Source organism: Oncorhynchus masou, chromosome 6 (assembly GCF_036934945.1).
Source record: "Oncorhynchus masou masou isolate Uvic2021 chromosome 6, UVic_Omas_1.1, whole genome shotgun sequence".
In the NCBI taxonomy this organism is placed as follows: Eukaryota; Metazoa; Chordata; class Actinopteri; order Salmoniformes; family Salmonidae; genus Oncorhynchus; species Oncorhynchus masou.
Window position 1 is genome coordinate 40,853,424 of NC_088217.1, and position 21,782 is coordinate 40,875,205.

Genomic DNA, 21,782 nt, shown 5'->3' on the forward strand with positions numbered 1-21,782 from the left:
GTTCAGGTGTCACCGGTCCAGAATTCCAGCCTTGACGATGTTGCTCAGCATCTTACTTTCTGGTTTGTAACATTCCATGGGAAGTGGCACTGTAGTGAGTGCCCTATGTTCTGGTTGTTTGGCACAAGAGACAGCTTCCTGGCTCTGCCTAAATGGACCCAATAAGGACACTAAACTCGATACACTGTTGCGAACTTACTGACAGAACTGTGTTTTCTCGAACTTTCAGCCATGATGGTAGAAGGCTGGATCAGTGGTGTGTTTGTCTCTCTAATGTAGCTCACCAAATATTAATCTCTTCTTCAACAGCATTCAATAAACTACCAATGAGTCTAGACATTCTCCATCCAAATGAATGGTCACAGTGCTACTATCAATGCAGTGTTAGTCCTTTATTTATTTTCTTAGAAAGAAAAGCAACCTTACTTAAGCCCTTTGTACCTCCCTTCTCAGATATGTAGTAATTTGATCTTTTATTGTTATTCATAACAATCATATTGCTGTTATTAAAGCTATTGAAATAATCATACATTAATAGAGTCGTACTTTTATGCAATGAAGAGACTGAAAAATAAACGAGAAGTAATGTCTTCATGTTTATATCATGTACAGTTTTATACTATTAAACATTGTAAGTGGTTCAGGAGTCAGTAAAGGCAGAGAACAATATGTGGTGTAAAAAACCCCACAAAAATACAAATATACGCAATCAGGATAAAAACAAATTCAAACTTAATCATTGGATTTTAAGAAGACATTATTTAAAAAATGACTAATTCATAATTGATCACTAAAATACATATTCAGATACATCATTTCATTTTCTAAAGTGCCGTTTTTAAATACAATTATTCAACTGATTGCATTTAATTGTGTATCGCTACATAATACTATTTAAAAAGAGCTGTGATAGAATTACAAATGTGAGTATAACTACCTTGTCTCACACCTTTAGCACAAAACATAAACATCACTTTCCAAAACATGTAAATGTTCAGAAAAAAAAGGTGAGATGGGGTTGGAGGTAATATAAATATCTGTGCCTCTTTGTGTCTCTTCAAAATCACACCAACACTCACATTCACCTACATACAGTACTCTATATGATGCCCAGGTGACATTAAATAATTGATAGCATACAGTTTCATAATGATAGCTTTTCTTGTTTTGAACTTTTGGATTATGATGACATGCAACTAAGAAGGCACTGTTAGGGATAGGAACTTTCTCTGTGAGAGAATTCACATTGAGATGCGTGACCTTAGATTGCATGAGAAGATTTTGAATGTGCCAATTAGTTAATTGGATTGTTTCCTATTAACACTATATATTGATTGTATGTGCAGGTACCGTGTGCTTTTTATACTGTATCCTAGAGAATGACTCTTGGATATACACAGCTTAAAATGAAAAGTAGCCACTGCTGTGACACTGTAGAAAAACACCCACTTTGGCTTTATTTCTAGAGTCGTTGCAATACGGAACACTATGTCCACTAGTGAATAGCTGCTCCCCTCTTTGACGCTCACACTCATGCCAGTTACTCTGGATTGAGATGTCACAGCTATAGTTTGGCCTATGTTACTGACTGTAACAGTAGCCCAATGCAGAGTCAACCTTCCTTCTCTGTCTCTCTCTGTGTCTCTGCTCTGAGTAGGATAGTGAAGGCATTGTGTCATGGCTTGTCGACCAGTCCTTGTAACAGGTAGAAGTTCCTTGCTGTTGTCTGAGTTGTGCAGTCAGAGGAGCACATCACAGCAGTTCTTTGTCCATTCACACGTATAACACACACATGTGTGCAAACTCCAACAGATTCCAACTAAATTGTATACCTGGACCAGTTGGTCTCTACACCTCTTTCTCTCCATTACTGTGAAAGGACGTACGTCTCAAGTTCTCCTTGACCTTGACAAACTCTGGGGCTTTCACTGTCTCCTCTTGTTTTTCCTGCTCCTTCTCCAACTGTATTAGAAAGAAAAGGGAGTTTATTCAATCAATTTGTAACTGATGCCTTTGTAAAATGTTCTATAGCAATATAATTGTATTGACCGATTGATGATTCCTACCACTTCTAGCTTATCCTTCCTCTTGAGGAGCTCTTGTTCCAGAGGAGAGATCTTCTTTCTGGCCTCATCTTCTTCCTTCCTCTGCTTTATCACTTTTTCCCTCTTCCTGGCCTCTAACACTCGCTGCAGCTCCGGCTTAGACTCCACACCAACAACACCACCCCTATGAGCCGGCGGGACAGAAGGTATTTACTAAGGTCATATGCATTTGAATTTAACTTCAATGTTTTCATCTTGTCTCCAGCAGAGGTCACTCTTATCATGCCAAATGCTAAATTCTGATTTTGCTCTGTCATCTGATATCCTGTCCTCACCCATTGATACAACCAAACGTGGAAGGATTAAGTTGCAGTTTAGTAAACAACAATTGCGTAGAAGTAGCCTAAAGCAAAGTTTCCTGCTGATAAAGGCTCCTGTAGTCCTAACATGAGCGGGCTAGGGACTGGTGATCCACGAGCTGTGTTTTTGTGTGTGTCTCTGAATCTCTATGGTGATGCCAATCCATTTAGATTGGCAGCCTCTTTTCAAATTAGATAGAAAAAGCCAACAGGAGTCTTTGTGGGACCTTTATTCTATCAGGATGGCAAAAAAAAATCCTTCTCAATTGTTAATATGCTTTGAATTTACTCAATCACTGCACGTGGCCTCTAAAACTGATAAAGAATACATTCAATATCTACCCTCAATATCTCATATCAGCTAACTTCAGAGTGACAAGCTATTACACTCAGGATAAGATAGGTGTTGAACTCTCCACTGGGCAAGAACTGGTTGAATCCATGTTGTTTCCACGTCATTTCACCCCAAAATACGTGATTACGTTGAATCAATGTGAAAAACGTATTGGATTTGCGAAAATCCACCTAAATCCAACTTTTAGGTGGATTTAACTTTGAACCGGAATCCAATGACATGGTGACATTTTGGTTGGTTTCACTTTTAACTCATGTTAGTTGACAACTCAACCAAATGTAAATCAAAACAGTGGGACTCTTGGCAATCCTCCTCTCAGCTCTCCTCTGTGAGACGGCTAATTAAATCAATGTAGTGCCTTCTTCTTCCTTAGGGAGGTGCAGTCACAGGTTTGTATTACGTGGCAGATAGAGGGAGGGCTGCTATGGGAGGTGTGATTAGTGTTTTCATTAATTTTGTCTGTGCTCATCGAATAAGTCGGAGAGGTGTACACAAACAAACATGGAGGTGATTAAAATAGAGTGATTCTGTGTTCATCAGCATTCACCCGCTTCTCTGAACACAAAACAAATAAAAATCAAATCACATTTTATTGGTCACATACACATATATAGCAGATGTTATTGCGGGCGTAGCGAAATGCTAGCTCCAACAGTGCAGTAGTGTCTAAACGCACACACGCACACGCACACTCTCATGCACACACTACTAGACTGCTGTGTATAGCAGCAGCCTGTTTATGAAATGAACACACTACCAGTATTGACTACAATCGATTTTCCCCAAGAAATCTATGGAAGGTATAGTTCGCTGGCCAACCACAGGACAAGAATAGCACATTAAAAGGGCTGATATTTGAGCCCACTATATTACTTTCTGGTTTCTGTTGTCTATACTCATGACCCTGGGACCACTGACTCCTCTATACCTCCTCAATGCTTAGAAATCCATAGATAGGCTCCTGTTTCCTTCCTAGCTACGCAGCATTGTGAACTGGAGTGACATTTGAACCCAAACATGTTTTTTTCTCTCTGTGTGTTGTTGTCAATGCTTTTTAGTCCCTCTTTTCTCTTCTATCCGCCCCCTCAGATCTCCCAGCTATCAATGCCACTCAATGATATAAAAAACCTTATCTACAGCGAGAGAGCGAATGAGAGGAGGAGAGAAAAAGCAATCAGAGAAAAGAGAGTGGAGACCAATCAGTTAGAAAGAGAGACTGTTCAGTTTGATGACCTAATTCCTGCACCCCCACCTCTGTGGTGTGGCTTATCTCCCAGCGTTGTTAAGGCTCTCTCTGTCATGGTGCCCAACACAGATTGCCTCTTCTGGGCTTTGACTCTCACAGCCATACCCCTCTTAGCACCAGTAGCAGTGCCAACCCAAGCCCTGCAGATAAATGCTTAATTGAAAGTATGGTGCCATGCCATTTACCTCTGAGTATCTGCCTGCCTGCCTGCCTGTAGAAAAGCAGACGCTAATGCATGTGTGTGCATCTCAAGGGAAATATAATAATCTGCTGATCACGGCCAAATGGGTCCCTCGATGTGGTGTCTGTTTGTTCTAGATGAACATTGACAGAAGCACCAAAGCAGGCTCAGTGAAAGATAACCTTACATAGCACCAAGCACATATATGGAATACTGTATGTTAGACCAGAAATTCCTGCTACATTTATCAATTCATTTCTATGTTTTTATATTCTTCCAATTTCTCACTCTAAGAACACTCCATGTTTAGTATGGTTTTTCCTCTCTCTGTCATATCAACACTGGACGGTGGACATATTTAATAATGGTCATATTACTAGAATAGAGGCTGCAGGTGAGACATGCATGTCCTTTCTTTAACAGATTTATTTTAGAGTGAATTATGTATTACTAGACTAGTGGGCTATAAACGATTGGTCTGGCTCTCCTGTATGATAATGTTGTTATTATAACCTATTTAGCACCTGATTGATTAACGGACTAACTACAGTGTAATCAAGTTCAGATACACCATGAAAATTAATTAACATACTGTAGATTGATTACAGAATGAGAAGAGCAGATAGGGGAGGTATTTCACTGTTAGGTACTGCATTCTATCTTCCTGGGAATGGGGTTTCCGGGCCATTATATATTATATTTGTATAATTATATTATATAATTGTATTCTTCTTGCATGTTGGAAAAGGTTTGGATTCATGTTTATGATCACTGAATAGCATGACTATAAATACAAATCCAACTGCATAATGAAACAAACAAGAGGAACACTAGAAAACAGCTGGGCTCGAGGGGCATAAAAGGCCCCCTTGCATGCTCTCTTAAAAACTTCTTAGGGCTGCAATCCCGTTAACGGGATCGATATGACAACAGCCAGTGAAAGTGCAGGGTGCCAAATTCAAAACAACAGAAATTTCATAATTAAAATTCCTCAAAGATTCATGTATCTTATACCATTTTAAAGGTAATCACAATGTCCGATTTCAAAAAGACTTTACAGCGAAAGCACCACAAACGATTATGTTATGTCACCACCAACTCATATAAAAATTCAGCCATTTTTCCAGCCAAAGAGAGGAGTCACAAAAAGCACAAATAGAGATAAAATTAATCAATAACCTTTGATGATCTTCATCAGATGACACTCATAGGACTTCATGTTACACAATACATGTATGTTTTGTTTGATTAAGTTCATATTTATATAAAACAAATCTCAGTATACATTGGTGCATTACGTTTACTAGTTCCAAAAACATCCGGTGATATTGCAGAGAGCCACATCATTTTACAGAAATACTCATTATAAATGTCGATAAATACAATTGTTAGACATGGAAATATAGATATACCTCACAATGCAACCGCTGTGTCAGATTTCAAAAAAACCTTACGGAAAAAGCAAACCATGCAATAATCTGAGACGGAGCTCAGAAAAATAAATGATCCGCCATGTTGAAGTCAACAGAAATCAGAAATAACATTATAAATATTCCCTTACGTTTGATGGTCTTCATCAGAATGCGCTCCCAGGAATCCTAGTTCCACAATAAATGTTTGTTTTCTTTGATAATGGCCATTATTTATGTCCAAGTAGCTACTTTTGTTAGCGTGTTTAGTACACAAATATAAACGCTCGGGAAGGTCCAACCGATTGTCGGACGAAAGCTTCAAAAAGTTATATTACAGGTCGAAGAAACTTTTCAAACTTAGTGTAGAATCAATCTTTAGTATGTTGTTATCATAAATCTTCAATAATGTTCCAACTGGATAATCCCATTGTTTGTAGAAATGCAATGGAATGCAGGTCGCTATCACCTGCTATCATGTGACCAGGACCTGGCTCTCTGCCAGACCACTGACTCAAACAGCTCCCATCCGGCTCCACATCACAGTAGAAGCCTCATTCAAGTTTCTAAAGAAGGTTGACATCTAGTGAAAGCCTTAGGAAGTGCAACATAACGAATATCCCACTGTGTATTCAACAGGGGCTGGGTTGAAAATCGACCGACCTCAGATTTCCCACTTCCTGTTTGGATTTCTTCTCAGTTCTGTTATACTCACAGACATCATTCAAACAGTTTTAGAAACTTCAGAGTGTTTTCTATCCAATACTAATAATAATATGCATATATTAGCAACTGGGACTGAGGAGCAGGCCATTTACTCTGGGTACCTCCGGACACCTTTCATTCAAGCTACTCAATACTGCCCCTGCAGCCATAAGAAGTTAAAGGTTTGAGTTCCCACTGTCCCCTAAAGGATGGTTGGAGTGCTTGAGCCATGGGGATTTGCCCAGTTCCCAACAACTCAGTGATTGGGACAGTATCTTGAGGGGTTGTCACCTAGCAACAACTGGCTTCTAATTGGCCTGCTAATTAAAGAGATCTGAATGTTGAGAGAAAGAGAGAGACAGACGGCAGGTTTCAATGGAGAGAAAACACTGCTCTGTTTGGTTAGTTGCTATTTTATATGCCTTAAGGCAAGTTTGTGCATATTATGACAACATTTGAAGATGTTTTTGTTCGTTTTGGTCTTTGGCAAGGTTTTTTTTGGCTGTTTGTTCACAGAAAAGTTGTCCTTGCCCCTTCGTCGGTCATTGGTCAACATTAGGGATTCTTCAATGAAGTGTTTGTTGTCATACAATGATAGACGACTCCTTTTATGCAAATGTCACTAGAGAATTACTGCAACAAACATCTTAATGTAAAATTGCGCAACTATGATCTCCTCTGCAATAACGTCTAAATTATTGACAGATTTCTTTAGTTATTTTTTTATTAATTCTGACTATTTTGAGGAAGTGTATACTGGCTACGGCATCTCAAGATGAACAAACGGAACTATTGTCGCTTTTTTTGTTTTTCAAGCAAAAATCGTTTCATTTTTTTCATCCTAAGATCCAAACACAGCTGATTCTCTGTAGTCATTTAGAATTCCTATTTGTGACCCTTTAAATAGTGGGTGGGGGAGATTAACACCCATCTCCCCCAAACTCTTTTAGAAAAAAGGTACTATCTAGAACCTTAAAGGGTTATTCAACTGTCCCCATAGGAGAAACCTTTGAAGAAGCATTTTTGGTTATAGGTAGCAAAACGGGTTCTACCTTGAAACAAAAAGGGTTTTCTGAATAACCCTTTTGGAACCCTTTTTATATAAGAGTGTACCCAACCTGGCATGTTGAAAATATCCTGCCTCCTGGGAACTAAATATTTTGGGAACTTTTAAGTGTAGTTAATAGCATATGTTGTGAGTGGATCTCCAAGACCCCTTTCAGAAATCATTTTGGAGGGGCAGTTTATGGGGTTCTAGTCAGGAGAGGGAGAGAGGGGAAATGGGAATGTTGCCTATGCTGTAACACTTTGTTCCAATCATTATGACCCTTTTTAAATCCAATCCTTTCTGTTTGTTATGTTGTTACAATAAAGTACCTTTGGTTTATATAATTGAGAAGTGGGATTACACCATTGTAGTATTACGATCAGTTGTCATCTGACCTTTTGTGACTAATGATGTCTATGTTTTAGAATGTACTTCTCCTTTTATGTAAATCCGTACATGTTTAGGTACATATAGTGATTATGAGTAATCCTGGATCTCTTTATTTTTGTAATGCCTCGATATGGGTATGTGCCTTTAATGTCATCATATGGATCTGTAATGGGGCATTACTGTAGGAAAATCCATCCTCTCATACAAAATGAGTATTAGTGATGCAAAACATTACAGAGGGCTTGGCTTAGAATGCTGAATGCCTTGTCAGGTTGACCTGTGTGTACACACAGATGTACACACAGAAGAGCTGGAAAACACTGATAGCTAGATTGCTGGATAATAACCTCAATCAGCTGTCTTATACAACATTTTGTATGGGACTCTGTTGGGTGGGAGTTGTACCTTTTCTGGCTCATTAGCAGCTCTCGTTGGAGGTCCTGGTGGCTTTTGGAGGCTTTCACTGGATTAAGGAGCTTTTTGGGCTTGATGAGATCATGGTCTCCCTCCATGTAATTGGGCTGGGGGATGTAGTCAGCCACTGGGGGCTGGTCCCTGTGAGGGTAGTCCTGAGGTGGGTGGCTCCCATCCTGCCTGGGCTGCTGCTCCCACTGCAGGTTCGCATAGGCCGATGCTGTAGGACAGAGAGTAGAAGAGAGGGTGGGACAGGATGAATGAACAGAGAAAGATACCAGCGTTAGTGATTGCGAAGGGAAACAGGGTAATCACATACTAGCAATTGAGGCTTGAGCGAGGGAAACAGGAAGGTGGCCATAGGTTCCACATTCCCATAAAGGGGCAATAGCCGCTGCATCCACAGAACAGGAGATGGGAAAATATTCCTGCTGATTGGCACACATTAGCAACAGCTGAGCAACGGCAGGTTATCCGCAAGGCACTTGGCTCTGTTTGCGCTCTTTGGAGCTGTGTGTTGAGATGCTGAAACGCTAGTTTACACCCACTTCGCTAACTGTTAAACATACAGTCGCGGCCAAAAGTTTGGAGAATGACACAAATATTAATTTTCACAAAGTCTGCTGCCTCAGTTTGTATGGTGGCAATTTGCATATTCTCAAGAATGTTATGAAGAGTGATCAGATGAATTGAAATAAATTTCAAAGTCCCTATTTGCCTTGCAAATGAACTGAATCCCCCAAAAACATTTCCACTGAAATTCATCCCTGCCACAAAAGGACCAGCTGACATGTCAGTGATTCTCTCGTTAACACAGGTGTGAGTGTTGTCGAGGACAAGGCTGGAGATCACTCTGTCATGTTGATTGAGTTCGAATAACAGACTGGAAGCTTCAAAAGGAGGGTGGTACTTGGAATCATTGTTCTTCCTTTGTCAACCATGGTTGCCTGCAAGGAAACACGTGCCATCATCATTGCTTTTCGCAACAAGGATGTTGCTGCCAGTAAGATTGCACCTAAATCAACCATTTATCGGATCATCAAGAACTTCAAGGAGAGCGGTTCAATTGTTATGAAGAAGGCTTCAGGGCGCCCAAGAAAGTCCAGCAAGCGCCAGGACCGTCTCCTAAAGTTGATTCAGCTGCAGGATCGGGGCACCACCAGTACAGAGCTTGCTCAGGAATGGCAGCAGGCAGGTGAGAGTGCATCTGCACACACAGTGAGGCAAAAGACTTTTGGAGGATGGCCTGGTGTCAAGAAGGGCAGAAAAGAAGCCACTTCTCTCCAGGAAAAACATCAGACTGATATTCTGCAAAAGGTACAGGGATTGGACTGCTGAGGACTGCGGTAAAGTTATTTTCTCTGATGCATCCACTTTCCGATTGTTTGGGGCATCAGGAAAAAGCTTGTCCGGAGAAGACAAGGTGAGCGCTACCATCAGTCCTGTGTCATGCCAACAGTAAGGCATCCTGAGACAATTCATGTGTGGGGTTGCTTCTCAGCCAAGGCAGTGGGCTCACTCACAATTTTGCCTAAGAACACAGCCATGAATAAAGAATGGTACCAACACATCCTCCGATAACAACTTCTCCCAACCATCCAGGAACAGTTTGGTTATGAACAATGCCTTTTCCAGCACGATGGAGCACCTTGCCATAAGGCAAAAGTGATAACTAAGTGGCTCGGGGAACAAAACATCACTATTTTGGGTCCATGGCCAGGAAACTCCCCAGACCTTAACTTGTTATGGCTGCAATCCCGATATCGGGATCGATATGACAACTACCAGTGAAAATAGAGGGCGCCAAATTCAAACCACAGAAATCTCGTAATTACAATTCCTAAAACATACTTGTCTTATACCATTTTAAAGCTATTCTCGTTGTTAATCCAACCCAAGTGTCCGATTTCAAATAGGCTTTTCAGCGAAAGCACTACAAACGATTATGTTAGGTCTCCACCCAACCACAATAAGCACAGCCGTTTTCCAGCAAAATATAGCATTCACAAAAAGCATATATAAAGATAAAATTAATCACTAACCTCGATTTATCTTCATCAGATGACACTCATGGGACTTCATGTTACACAATACATGCATGTGTTGTTTGATAAAGTTCATATTTATATCAAAACATCTGAGTTTACATTGGCGCGTTAGATTCACTAGTTCCAAAAACGTCAAGTGATTTTGCATAGCCACATCGTTTCAACAGAAATACTCATCATAAATGTAGATGATAATACAAGTTATACACATGGAATTATATATGATAAATACATGATAAATGTTTCCTTACGTTTGATGAACTTCATCAGAATGAAGTCCTATAAATCCCAGGTCCACAATAAATGCTTGACTTGTTCGAAAATGTCTGTTATTTTTGTCCAATTAGCTACTTTGGTTAGCGCGTTTGATAAACAATTCCAAAGTCACAAAGCGCGTCCACTATAACATGATGAAATTTCCAAAAGTTCCGTAACAGTCAGTAGAAACATGTCAAACAATGTACTGAATCAATCTTCAGAATGTTGTTTACATATATTTTGAATAACGTTCCAACCGGGAGAATTAGAATTACTTCAGATGAGCGGTGGAATGCAAGTCCTTCCACTGTGAACGCGCCTGGTGAAAGCATGGTCCACTCATGGCTGGTCCCCCCTTTGCTGCTATATCAGCCTCCACTCTTCTGGGAAGGCTTTCCACTAGATGTTTGAACATTGTTGCTTCCATTCAGCCACAACAGCATTAGTGAGGTCGGTCACTGTTGTTGGGTGATTAGGCCTGGCTCGCAGCCAGCATTACAATTCATCGCAAAGGTGTTCGATGGGGTTGAAGTCAGGGCTCTGTGCAGGCCAGTCAAGTTCTTCCACACCAATCTCGACAAACCATTTCTATATGGATCTCGCTTTGTACACGGGGGCATTGGGATACTGAAACAGGAAAAGGCCTTCCCCAGACTGTTGCCACAAAGCACAGAATCGTCTAGAATGTTGTTGTACGCTGCAGCATTAAGATTTTCCTTCACAGGAAATAAGGGTCCTAGCCAAAAAAATGAAAAACAGCCCCAGACCATTATTCCTCCATTATTCCTCACTAAACTTTACAGTTGGCACTATGCATTGGGGCAGGTAGCGTTCTCCTGTCATCCGCCAAACCCAGATTAGTCCGTCAGACTGCCAGATGGTGAAGTGTGATTCATCACTCCAGAGAACGCGTTTCCACTGCTCCAGAGTCAAATGGTGGTGAGCTTTACACCACTCCATGCAATGCTTGGCATTGCGCATGGTGATCTTAGGCTTGTGTGTGGCTGCTCGGCCATGGAAACCAATTTCATGAAGCTCCCAACAAACAGTTCTTGTGCTGACAATGCTTCCAAAAGCAGTTTGGAACTCGGTAGTGAGTGTTGCAATCGAGGACAGATTTTTACGCGCTACGTGCTACCACTTCGCGGCTGAGCCAGAGTTGCTCCTAGATGTTTCCACTTCACAATAACAGCACTTACAGTTGACTGGGGCAGCTCTAGCAGGGCCAAAATTTTAAGAAGTGAGCTCTTCAGTAAGGCCATTCTTATGCTAATGTTTTCCTGTGGAGAATGTATGGCTGTGTGCTCGATTTTATACACCTGTCAGCAATGGGTGTGGCTGAAATAGCTGAATCCACTCATTTAAATGGGTGTCCACATACTTTGTATATACAGTACCAGACAACATTTTTGACCCCCGTATTTATTCAAGGGTTTTACTTTATTTTTTATATTTTCTACATTGTAGAATAATAGTGAAGACATCAACACTATGAAATAACACATGAAATCACGGAGTAACCAAATAAGTGTTAAACAAATCAAATATACTTTATATTTGAGATTGTTCAAAGTAGCCACCACTTGCCTTGATGACAGCTTTGCACAATCTTGGCATTCTCTCAACCAGCTTCACATGGAATGCATTTCCAACAGTCTTGAAGGAGTTCCCACCAATGCTAAGCCCTGTTGGCTGCTTTTCCTTCACTCTGCTGTCCAACTCATCCCAAACCATCTCAATTAGGTTGAGGTCGGGTGATTGTGGAGGCCAGGTCACCTGATGGAGCACTCCATTACTCTCCTTCTTGGTCAAATAGCCCTTACACAGCCTGGAGGTGTGTTGGGTCATTGTCATGTTGCTAAACAAATGATAGTTCCACTAAGAGCAAACCAGATGGGATGGCGTATCGATGCTGTGGTAGCCATTCTGGTTAAGTGTGCCTTGAATTCTAAATAAATCACAGACAGTGTCACCAGCAAAGCACCCCCACACAATCACACCTCTTCCTCCATGCTTCACGGTGGGAACCACACATTTGGAGATCGCTTGTTGGAACCAAAAAGACACGCGGTTGGAACCAAAAATCTAAAATTTGGACTGATCAGACCAAAGGACAGATTTACACTGGTCTAAAGTCCATGTTTCTTGGCCCAAGCAAACCTCTTATTATTATTAGTGTCCTTTAGTAGTAGTTTCTTTTCAGCAATTGAGCCCTGAAGGCATGATTCACACAGTCTCCTCTGAACAGTTGATGTTGAGATGTGTCTGTTACTTGAACTCTGTGAAGCATTTATTTGGACTTCAATCTGAGGTGCAGTTAACTCAAATGAACTTATCCTCTGCAGCAGAGGTAACTCTGGGTCTTCCTTTCCTGTTGCGGTCCTCATGAGAGCCAATTTCATCATAACTCTTGATGGTTTTTGCAACTGCGCTTGAAGAAACTTTGAAAGTTCTTGACATTTTCTGAATTGACTGACCTTCATGTCTTAAAGTAATGATGGACTGTTGTTTTTCTTTGCTTATTTGAGCTGTTCTTGGCATAATATGGACTTGGTTTTTTACCTAATAGGGCTATCTTCTGTATACCACACCTACCTTGTCACAACACAACTGATTGGCTGAAACGCATTAAGAAGGAAAGTAATTCCACAAATTGACTTTGAAGAAGGCACACCTGTTAATTGAAATGCATTCTAGGTGACAACCTCATGAAGCTGGTTGAGAGAATTTCAAGTGTGCAAAGCTATCATCAAGGCAAAGGGTGGCTACCTTGAACAAGCTCAAATATAAATATATTTTGATGTGTTTAACACTTTTTTGGTTACTACATGATTCCATATGTGTTATTTCATAGTGTTGATGTGTTCACTATTATTCTACAATGTAGAAAATAGTAAAAATAAAGAAAAACCCTTGAATGTGAAGTGTCCAAACCTTTGACTGGTACTGTCTATAGTGTACGTGAAGCAAAGACATGGGTTTATACTGTCTGTACCTAATGTCCCAGCCCTTTGTTTTCTACACATATTTATTTTCTCCATCAGAACAGACAGATTAAGAGGCACCTGATCCATGCCAGACTAATTCTGGAGAGAGATCAAGTGTCATATGCAAGTAGGCTCGCTCAGAACAATGACTCTCTTTCGCAGGTGCAGGTAGACACCATCTCTGCTACTTAATATTTCAGAAAATTAAATTAGCTGTGGTTGTCTTGTCTCAGTATTCCCCAATCAGGGCTAGTGACAGGATGTTGATGGACTGGGACCAACAGGAGATGATGTTGAGCATTGAAAACAGTAAGACATACATCAACTAATTTTAGATGGAGAAATACATGTGTCTCTTGGGTTGCTGTGGAAATACAGGTGATTGAATTCAGGCCATTGTTTGAAATGCTAGTTAAGGCTATTTTGGTCATCTGCCTCATTCCCATTTGGACAGAATGCCACTAACAGCAGGTTGACAAGTACAGTGCCAGTCTTGCATTTTAGCTGTGTTGTCACGTTCTGACCTTAGTTACTTTTTTATGTCTTTGTGTTAGGTTGGTCATGGCGTGAGTTGGGGTGGGTTGTCTATGTTCTTTTTTCTATGTTATATTTTCTACGTGTTTGGCCTCGTATGGTTCTCAATCAGAGGCAGGTGTCGTTCGTTGTCTCTGATTGAGAATCATACTTAGGTAGCCTTTTCCCACCTGTGTTTTGTGGGTGATTATTTTCTGTTTAGTGTGTTTTGCATCTGACAGAGCTGTTTCATTATTTTCACGTTGTTATTTTGTATTTCAGTGTTCAGTAATATACATCATGAACAGATACCACGCTGCACGTTGGTCTGATATTTCATACTCGTCGTCAGACGACTAAGACAACCGTTACATGTGTACAGTACAGTAACTTGTAAGGAACAACAGCAGAAGTATATGACCTAGGCGGTCCTGTTTGTCTGAGGATTATAAGGGCATTATTAGTCACTGAACAGTGTGGGAGGGAGAGCACAAGTAAAATGCAATTCACCGAGAGGGAAAGATAGAAAGTAATAGAAAGAGAGAAAGCAATAGAGAGAAGGAGAAGATGAGAGATATAGTAATCAAAAGAAAAAGAGCAGTACAAAAAGAGCTGAGTGAGAGGGAAGTACAGTAGGGAGAGAGATGGGATAAACAAATTAATAGAAAGTAAGTGAGCAACACAGGAAAGGAGGGAGGTATACATGGAAATTAATAAAAAGAGAGACATACAGAAAGAGAACCAGAGTCATTGTTTTTTATGAGTGCTGGTCCAGCAATGCAAACTCGCTGTAATCACAGATGCCTTCTATAGTGAGCCTTGGTGGTAAATGGAGGGAGCCGTTTCCAGAGTTGTGGACACCGGTCCACAAGTCACAAATTTGATGAAAATAAAATAACATGAGACTTTATTTGGACTCGGAGCCTCAAGACTCAGGACTCAACAATGACTTGAGACTGATGACTTGAACTTATCTGGCCAGGTTTTGTAATGTTTTGCCACACATTTTGTGGAGTAATGTAGTTGGATTACTCTGTATGCAGCCAGAGACAGAAGCCGCAGCATCGCCCTTGCAAAAATACATTTGCAGCTTCAAAAATGGTTTCGTATAAGAATATTAACTTTTTAGTTTGCAACCTAATCAGCAATGTGGCAACAATTACTAATATAGGCCTACTGGTATGATAATTGTTTTGTACTTATGAAGCTTGCATTTGAAATTTGTTTATAATGAATTATTACTGTGGCGAAGACGCATCATAGGCACGGCTCTTCACTTGCGCACTCCAAACTCCCTCCAATGGGGAGTGCTATTTTTCTCTTGTTGAAATGTGTGTTCTTGCTTTCACACGTTTGCATCGGCCCTATGTGATAAATCTATATTCCATCTAATACTACAATAATTTATAGCGTTTCAACATTCCATCCCTGTGCCTTGCATTGTTTGATAGACCAACAATACATTTGAATTTAGCCAACCATTTCTTACCCACTGAGTGGGCGTAATGTTTATTGTGCACATGAACGTTCACAAGACTCATGTAGAAGTTATGTTTATTTAACTCAATGTATGGCTTCCTTTGTTCATATTTTCCGGGTAATATCAGAGTTCCGTGTGTCTGTGTCCTATGTCGCTTGTCATTTATGTTTGTGCGTAATAGGAGCGCGTGCACCTCAGTGGGTATAGAAATAGGCTACGTGGCCTGCACTCCACGCTTTGCAGTCAGAATGTTGACGAAGAGAAAATGATTGTTCCATGTACGTATGAAGTATCATTAATAATCATTAAGTCAGATTAAGATGAACGTAACAATGTAACAAAGGATCTGTAAATTACCTTTTACATTGTAGAACCAGTTTATTGGTTGAAATTGATATAATGGCGCCAGAGGATATGGCTTCAGTTTTATGGGCTCCTAACCAATTGTGCTATTGTTTGTGTCTCTTCGCGTTATTCGTAACTCATTTTGTACATAACGTTTCTGCCACCGTCTCGTATGACCAAAAAAGAGATTCTGGATATCTTATTCCTCACCTCATACTGGTACGAAGATTCTTTCTTTAACCTCTTACACCTATGGTGGCGCTATTTCATTTTTGGAAGAAAAACGTTCCCGTTTTAAACAAGATATTTTGTCACAAAAAGATGCTCGACTATGCATATAATTGCTACTGTTCGAAAGAAAACACTCTGACGTGTCCAGAAATACAAATATCTTCTCTGTGCGTGCCCTTTAACGTGAGCTTCAGGCAAAACCAAGATGACTTGGCATCCAGGAAATGACAAGGATTTTTGAGGCTCTGTCTTTCATGATCTCCTTATATGGCTGTGAACGCAAGAGGAATGAGTCTGCCCTTTCTGTCGTTTCCCCAAGGTGTCTGCAGCATTGTGACGTATTTGTAGGCAGATCATTGGAAGATTGACCATAAGAGACCACATTTACCACGTGTCCGCCCGGTGTCCTGCGCCGAAATTGGTGCGCAAAAGTCACCTGCCAGTATTTTTCCATGGGGCACAGAGAGAGAAGCAAGCTTCCACGAACTGCATGTCAATGAAGAGATATGTGAAAAAACACCTTGAGGATTGATTCCAAACAACGTTTGCCATGTTTCGGTCGATATTATGTAGTTAATCCGGAAAAAGTTTCACGTTGTAGGTGACTGCATTTTCGGTTCGTTTCGGTAGCCAGGCGCAATGTAGAAAACGGAACGATTTCTCCTACACACAGACGCTTTCAGGAAACACTGCGCATCTGGTATGTGGCTGGGAGTCTCCTCATTGAAAACATCAGAAGCTCTTCAAAGGTAAATGATTTTATTTATTTGGTTATCTGGCTTTTGTGAAAATGTTGCGTGCTACATGCTACACAAAATGCTATGCTAGCTTTGCATACTCTTACACAAATTAGTCAATTTCTATGGTTCAAAAGCATATTTTGAAAATCTGAGATGACAGTGTTGTTAAGAAAAGGCTAAGCTTGAGAGCAAACGCATTATTTTAATTTTATTTGCGATTTTCAGAAATCGTTAACGTTGCGTTATGCTAATGAGCCTGAGGCTTAGTCACAATCCCGGATCCGGGATGGGGAGTTTCAAGAGGTTAACGAGTCAGACGCAAAGGATTTACTTCAGACACCGGACAAGACCCAAATCCACATGAAGAAGAGACAGAGATATAGGGGTCGTAGGTCGGGAGGCCTTGTAAGAATCCAACGGCGAGTGTGTAACCCGCCTCTACCATCAGTCCTATTAGCCAACGTGCAATCATTGGATAATAAACTGGATGAGCTCCGATCAAGACTATCCTACCAACAGGACATTAAAAACTGTAATATCTTATGTTTCACAGAGTCGTCGCTGAACGACGACAGTGTGGTAGGATTTTCCATGCATTGGCAAGATAGAACAGCTGCCTCCGGTAAGACGAAGGGTGGCGTCTGTGTCTATTTGTCAATAACAGCTGGTGCACGATATCTAATATTAATGAAGTCTTTAGGTTTTGCTCACATGAGTATCTCATGATAAGCTGTAGACCATACTATTTACCAAGATTGTTTTCATCTATATTTTTGTGCAACCAGAGGAAAGAAACTCTAGAACACCTTAACTCCACACACAGAGACACGTACAAAGCTCTCCCTTGCCCTCCATTTGCCAATTACTTTTTACCATCACTCTATCCTCCTGATTCCTGCTTACTAGCAAACACTAAAGCAGGAAGTACCAGTGACTCGCTTAATACTTAAGTGGTCAGATGACGCAGATGCTAAGCTACAGGACTGTTTTGCAAGCACAGATTTTTCCGATGACATTTAGGAGTACACCACATCAGTCACAGGCTTCATCAATAAATGCATTGATGACGCCGTACCCACAGTGACCATACGTACATACCCCAACCAGAAGCCATGGATAACAAGCAACATCCACACTGAGCTAAAGGGTAGATCTGCCGCTTTCAAGGTGCGAGACTCTAACCTGGACGATTATAAGGAATCCCTCCAACGAACCAGCAAACAGGCAAAACGTCAATACAGGACTAAGATTGAATCCTACTACACCGGCTCCGACGCTCATCGGATGTGGCAGGGCTTGCAAACTTTTAGGGACTACAAAGGGATGCACAGTGAGCTGCCTAGTGGCACGAGCCTACCAGACAAGCTAAAGGACTTTTATGGGCCCCTCAGGGGTGCGTGATCAGTCACCTCGTGTACTCCCTGTTCACCCATGACTGCATGGCCAAACACAACTCCGACACCATCATTAAGTTTGCCAATGACACAACAGTGGTAGGCCTGATCACCGACAATGTGTTGTCTGCAAACTTGATGATTGAGTTGGAGGCATGCATGCCCACGCAGTCATGGGTGAACAGGGAGTAAAGGAGGGGGCTGAGCAAGCACCCTTGTGGGGGCCCTGTGTTGAGATTCAGCAAAGTGGAGGTGTTGTTTCCGACCTTCACCACCTGGGACTCAGCTTGAGACTCAGACCTTGTGACTTAAGACTTGCTTCTGACTCGAGTAATAATGACTTGGTCCCACCTCTGGCTATTTCTAAAGCAGTAGCGATTTCTAAAGAAGCTTACTGTACTCCAATTCTTTGCTGGCACTCTACACATCTCTACACAACCACTCATACAGTGAGAGGAATGTGCTCTCTATGGGTGTACTGTGTATGTATTGTGTGTGTGTGTGTGTGTGTGTGTGTGTGTGTGTGTGTGTGTGTGTGTGTGTGTGTGTGTGTGTGTGTGTGTGTGTGTGTGTGTGTGTGTGTGTGTGTGTGTGTGTGTGTGTGTGTGTGTGTGTGTGTGTGTGTAAAATAGACAAGAATCTCAAAAGATCAAGAGCGAGATGCAGAGTGTCACGTGGGAGACGGACACGTGGGTAAATTCAGTAGTTCTTCAGTCATATAATCCTGACTGTGGTTGTATTGATTTGATATTTAGACCAAGCTAGATGTCATCTCAATGCACCCTGGGTAAGTTAATTGTACCTCTGTGCCCTGAGTCCATCATCCAGTTGCATTGGGACAATGCGTTTAGAGGGTTCTCTGAAAACCCTCGAAGAGCATGGGAAATACTATTTTCCTCTTGGTGTCTGTGGCAGGAGAGCAGGCTCAGGCTACAGTGGCTAGAGAAACATGAGCCCTTTCAGTCCCCATCCTCCCACATTCTACAGCAAACCATTTTATGGCAATGTAGTTTGAGTCGCTGTTTGTTCTTTTAAATGCTTTTTTTGCCACTAAGTTATGCTATCCTGAGTAAGTGGTTATTGTAGTGAAAGCAGGCTACACATTGTTTGACTATACATTTCTTTGGGAAATAAAGGTGAAATAGGTTGGCCTGTCAATCAATTATTTCCTTATGACTTTCAACCAAGGCACATTCTAATGTTTTTCAGTGAGATTTACTTCCCTGGTATTCTAGGAAGTGCATGCAAATGGCTTGGGTAGGGAATTTATTAGTTCTGACGCTACGCACCTTGGGAGGAAAAATCAGACGAAAGAGTTCTCAGATTGTATACAAACAGAACACTGGTTGTTGTCGTGGCAACGCAGGCTCCCACGGGGCAGGGTGGGAGAGTTGTTTCCCCAGAATACACTGTGAATACAGATTGACGACACACCATGAAATTCAGACTGAGGTTCCATGAAGTCATTATCATTAAAAAAGGCAGGGGTCTAACCTCGTATCAACAGCAGCCAAGGATGACGGATGTTATGCCTAACCAGACAGGCCATCAGAATCATATAGTACGCTACTTAGCATTGTGACTGTAGAGTTGAATTAAGCAAATTATTCACTCAGGGTCACTAGATAAATTAGTGATACAGATAGAACGGTAGACACATTCTGCTTGAATAAGGTACATGGTGTGTATGTTTAAGTAGAGTATGTTACTGTTGCCATATTCATGCAGGGCAGTCGGTCACACACCCTCTGATAACATGCCCTCCAGGCAGTACAGTTTATTTGACTTGATCACAACTCTGCCATTATACCACAGAGGTGAACCCAGTGTTATTCTACTTAAATAAACAAGACATCCAGATACTGCAAGTGAAATCACAGAAAAATAGGTTGCGTAAGGTGGAAGTCTCATACAGTTTGAGCAATATATGACAACAGCACAGCCATTGATCAGTTTAAAGTGCAAATAGGAGGCCAGCACTGTCCAACATGTTAATGTCCCAAGACTCTCAAGAGTACAAACATGAAAATTCAGCTTGGACATTATCTAAATTAATCTATCTGAAATAAACATCATCCCCAAAGCCAATTCCTCATTTGGCCAGCTTTCCTTCCAGTTCTCTGCTGCCAATGACTGGAACGAATTGCAAAAATCACTGAAGCTTGAGACTTATATCTCCCTCACTAACTAAGCATCAGCTGTCAGAGCAGCTTACCGATCATTGCACCTTTACGCAGCTCATCTGTAAATAGCCCACCCAACTATCTCATCCCCATATTGTCATTTATTTTTTCTCTGTTGCACCCCAGTATCTCTACTTGCACATCATCATCTGCACATCTATCACTCCAATGTTAATGCTAAATTGTAATTATTTCGCCTCAATGACCTTTTATTGCCTTACCTCCCTTATCGTCTACATTTGCACACACTGTACATAGATTTATCGACTGTACCTTTGTTTATGTGTAACTCTGTGCTGTTGTTTTTGTCGCACTGGTTTGCTTAATCTTGGCCAGGTCGCATTTGTAAATGATAACTTGTTCTAAACTGGCCTACCTGGTTAAATAAAGTAGATTTTTTTACATAAAAAAAACACTTTATTCAAGGATTACGGATTAGAAAATAATCAAATTAGGTGATTACAATTGCTATGCTGTCGTCATCTTGCCATGTGAAGTCAGAGAGCTTTGTAGCACCTTGGTGTGTCCAGCACATCGTTCCCAAACGGTTAACATGACAATCTGTGCTGCTGTGCCATTGCATCAGTCATAAATATAAGCTAACTGTCCACAACTGATTTTCTGTGAAACTGATCTAATGCTTTTTGTGTCACAACTTCGAGTATATTTTGCTCTGTTTGTCTGTTCCAGGCACTGCCAATGAACCCTCTTAGATTTGTCTGAAACACGTTCTCCCTCATAAATAGAAACCGACAACAACATCTATATAGTATCTACAAAGTTCCCACCAGCTAACCTCAATAATACATCCCACTGTCCTTGCGAAACCATGTTGTATTATCAACATGCTGTACAGATCTCACTACCTTCTCTGTACTTGCACAATGTCCCTTTCCCCTAAATAAAGTCTATAACATATAAAACACTGTCCTGCAAAATCTGGCTTTTGCTGATTCCTCTGTGTCAGCCCTGCTGTTCTGCCATAGTGACAGAGTGGAGTCTGGCTCTGCATGGGTCTTACCTGACTTGACCATCATGTCCCTGGGCCTCCCAGACTGGCCAGGAGGGAACAGGCTGTGGCTGTGGGTGACTCTCTGTGCCATGCCCCTCTCTGTGTCTGTCTCTCTCTCTCTCTGTCCGGGTGTCTCTGTGTGTCCTGTCTCTGAAACCTAAATGTCTCTGTGTAGAAGCCCGTCAGAGGCAGGGCTGGTGCAGCACTCCTTTAAACTTCTGTGCCCAGGCTAGAGTAAACAGTCACATGACCCTGGGCATTCCACTGTCCCGCCCCTCCCGCTCTCCTTCCCTCCCCTCTGTGCTCTCTCACTCTCCCTCTAATATTATTACTCTCTCTTTTGCCTCTCCCTTCCCTCTCTAACATGCTGTTAGATATTCTCTCTCCCCCTCTCATGCTCTCTTTCTCATGCTCTCTCTTACACATTTTTAATCTTCTC

At 41.3% G+C, this 21,782-nt stretch overlaps 1 protein-coding gene across 3 annotated transcripts in view; it reads right to left on the minus strand.

The window, feature by feature from the left end:
* Window positions 1-377: 377 nt before the first annotated feature.
* The window catches only part of LOC135542070 (protein FAM107B-like), a 50,467-nt gene continuing 29,062 nt past the window's right edge, over window positions 378-21,782 (minus strand). Inside the window, exons 1-5 of one of the 3 annotated variants that reach the window (XM_064968700.1) lie at window positions 21,353-21,602; window positions 19,438-19,557; window positions 8,144-8,372; window positions 2,067-2,229; window positions 378-1,962 (exon numbers count right to left, since the gene is read on the minus strand). In XM_064968700.1, coding sequence (XP_064824772.1) covers window positions 1,849-1,962; window positions 2,067-2,229; window positions 8,144-8,372; window positions 19,438-19,557; window positions 21,353-21,434 — 708 coding nt within the window. In that variant the 5' untranslated portion in view covers window positions 21,435-21,602 and the 3' untranslated portion in view covers window positions 378-1,848. Of the gene's footprint in view, window positions 1,963-2,066; window positions 2,230-8,143; window positions 8,373-19,437; window positions 19,558-21,352; window positions 21,603-21,782 lie in introns of those variants that run through there. The other 2 variants (XM_064968702.1, XM_064968701.1) reach the window with 2 other exon arrangements.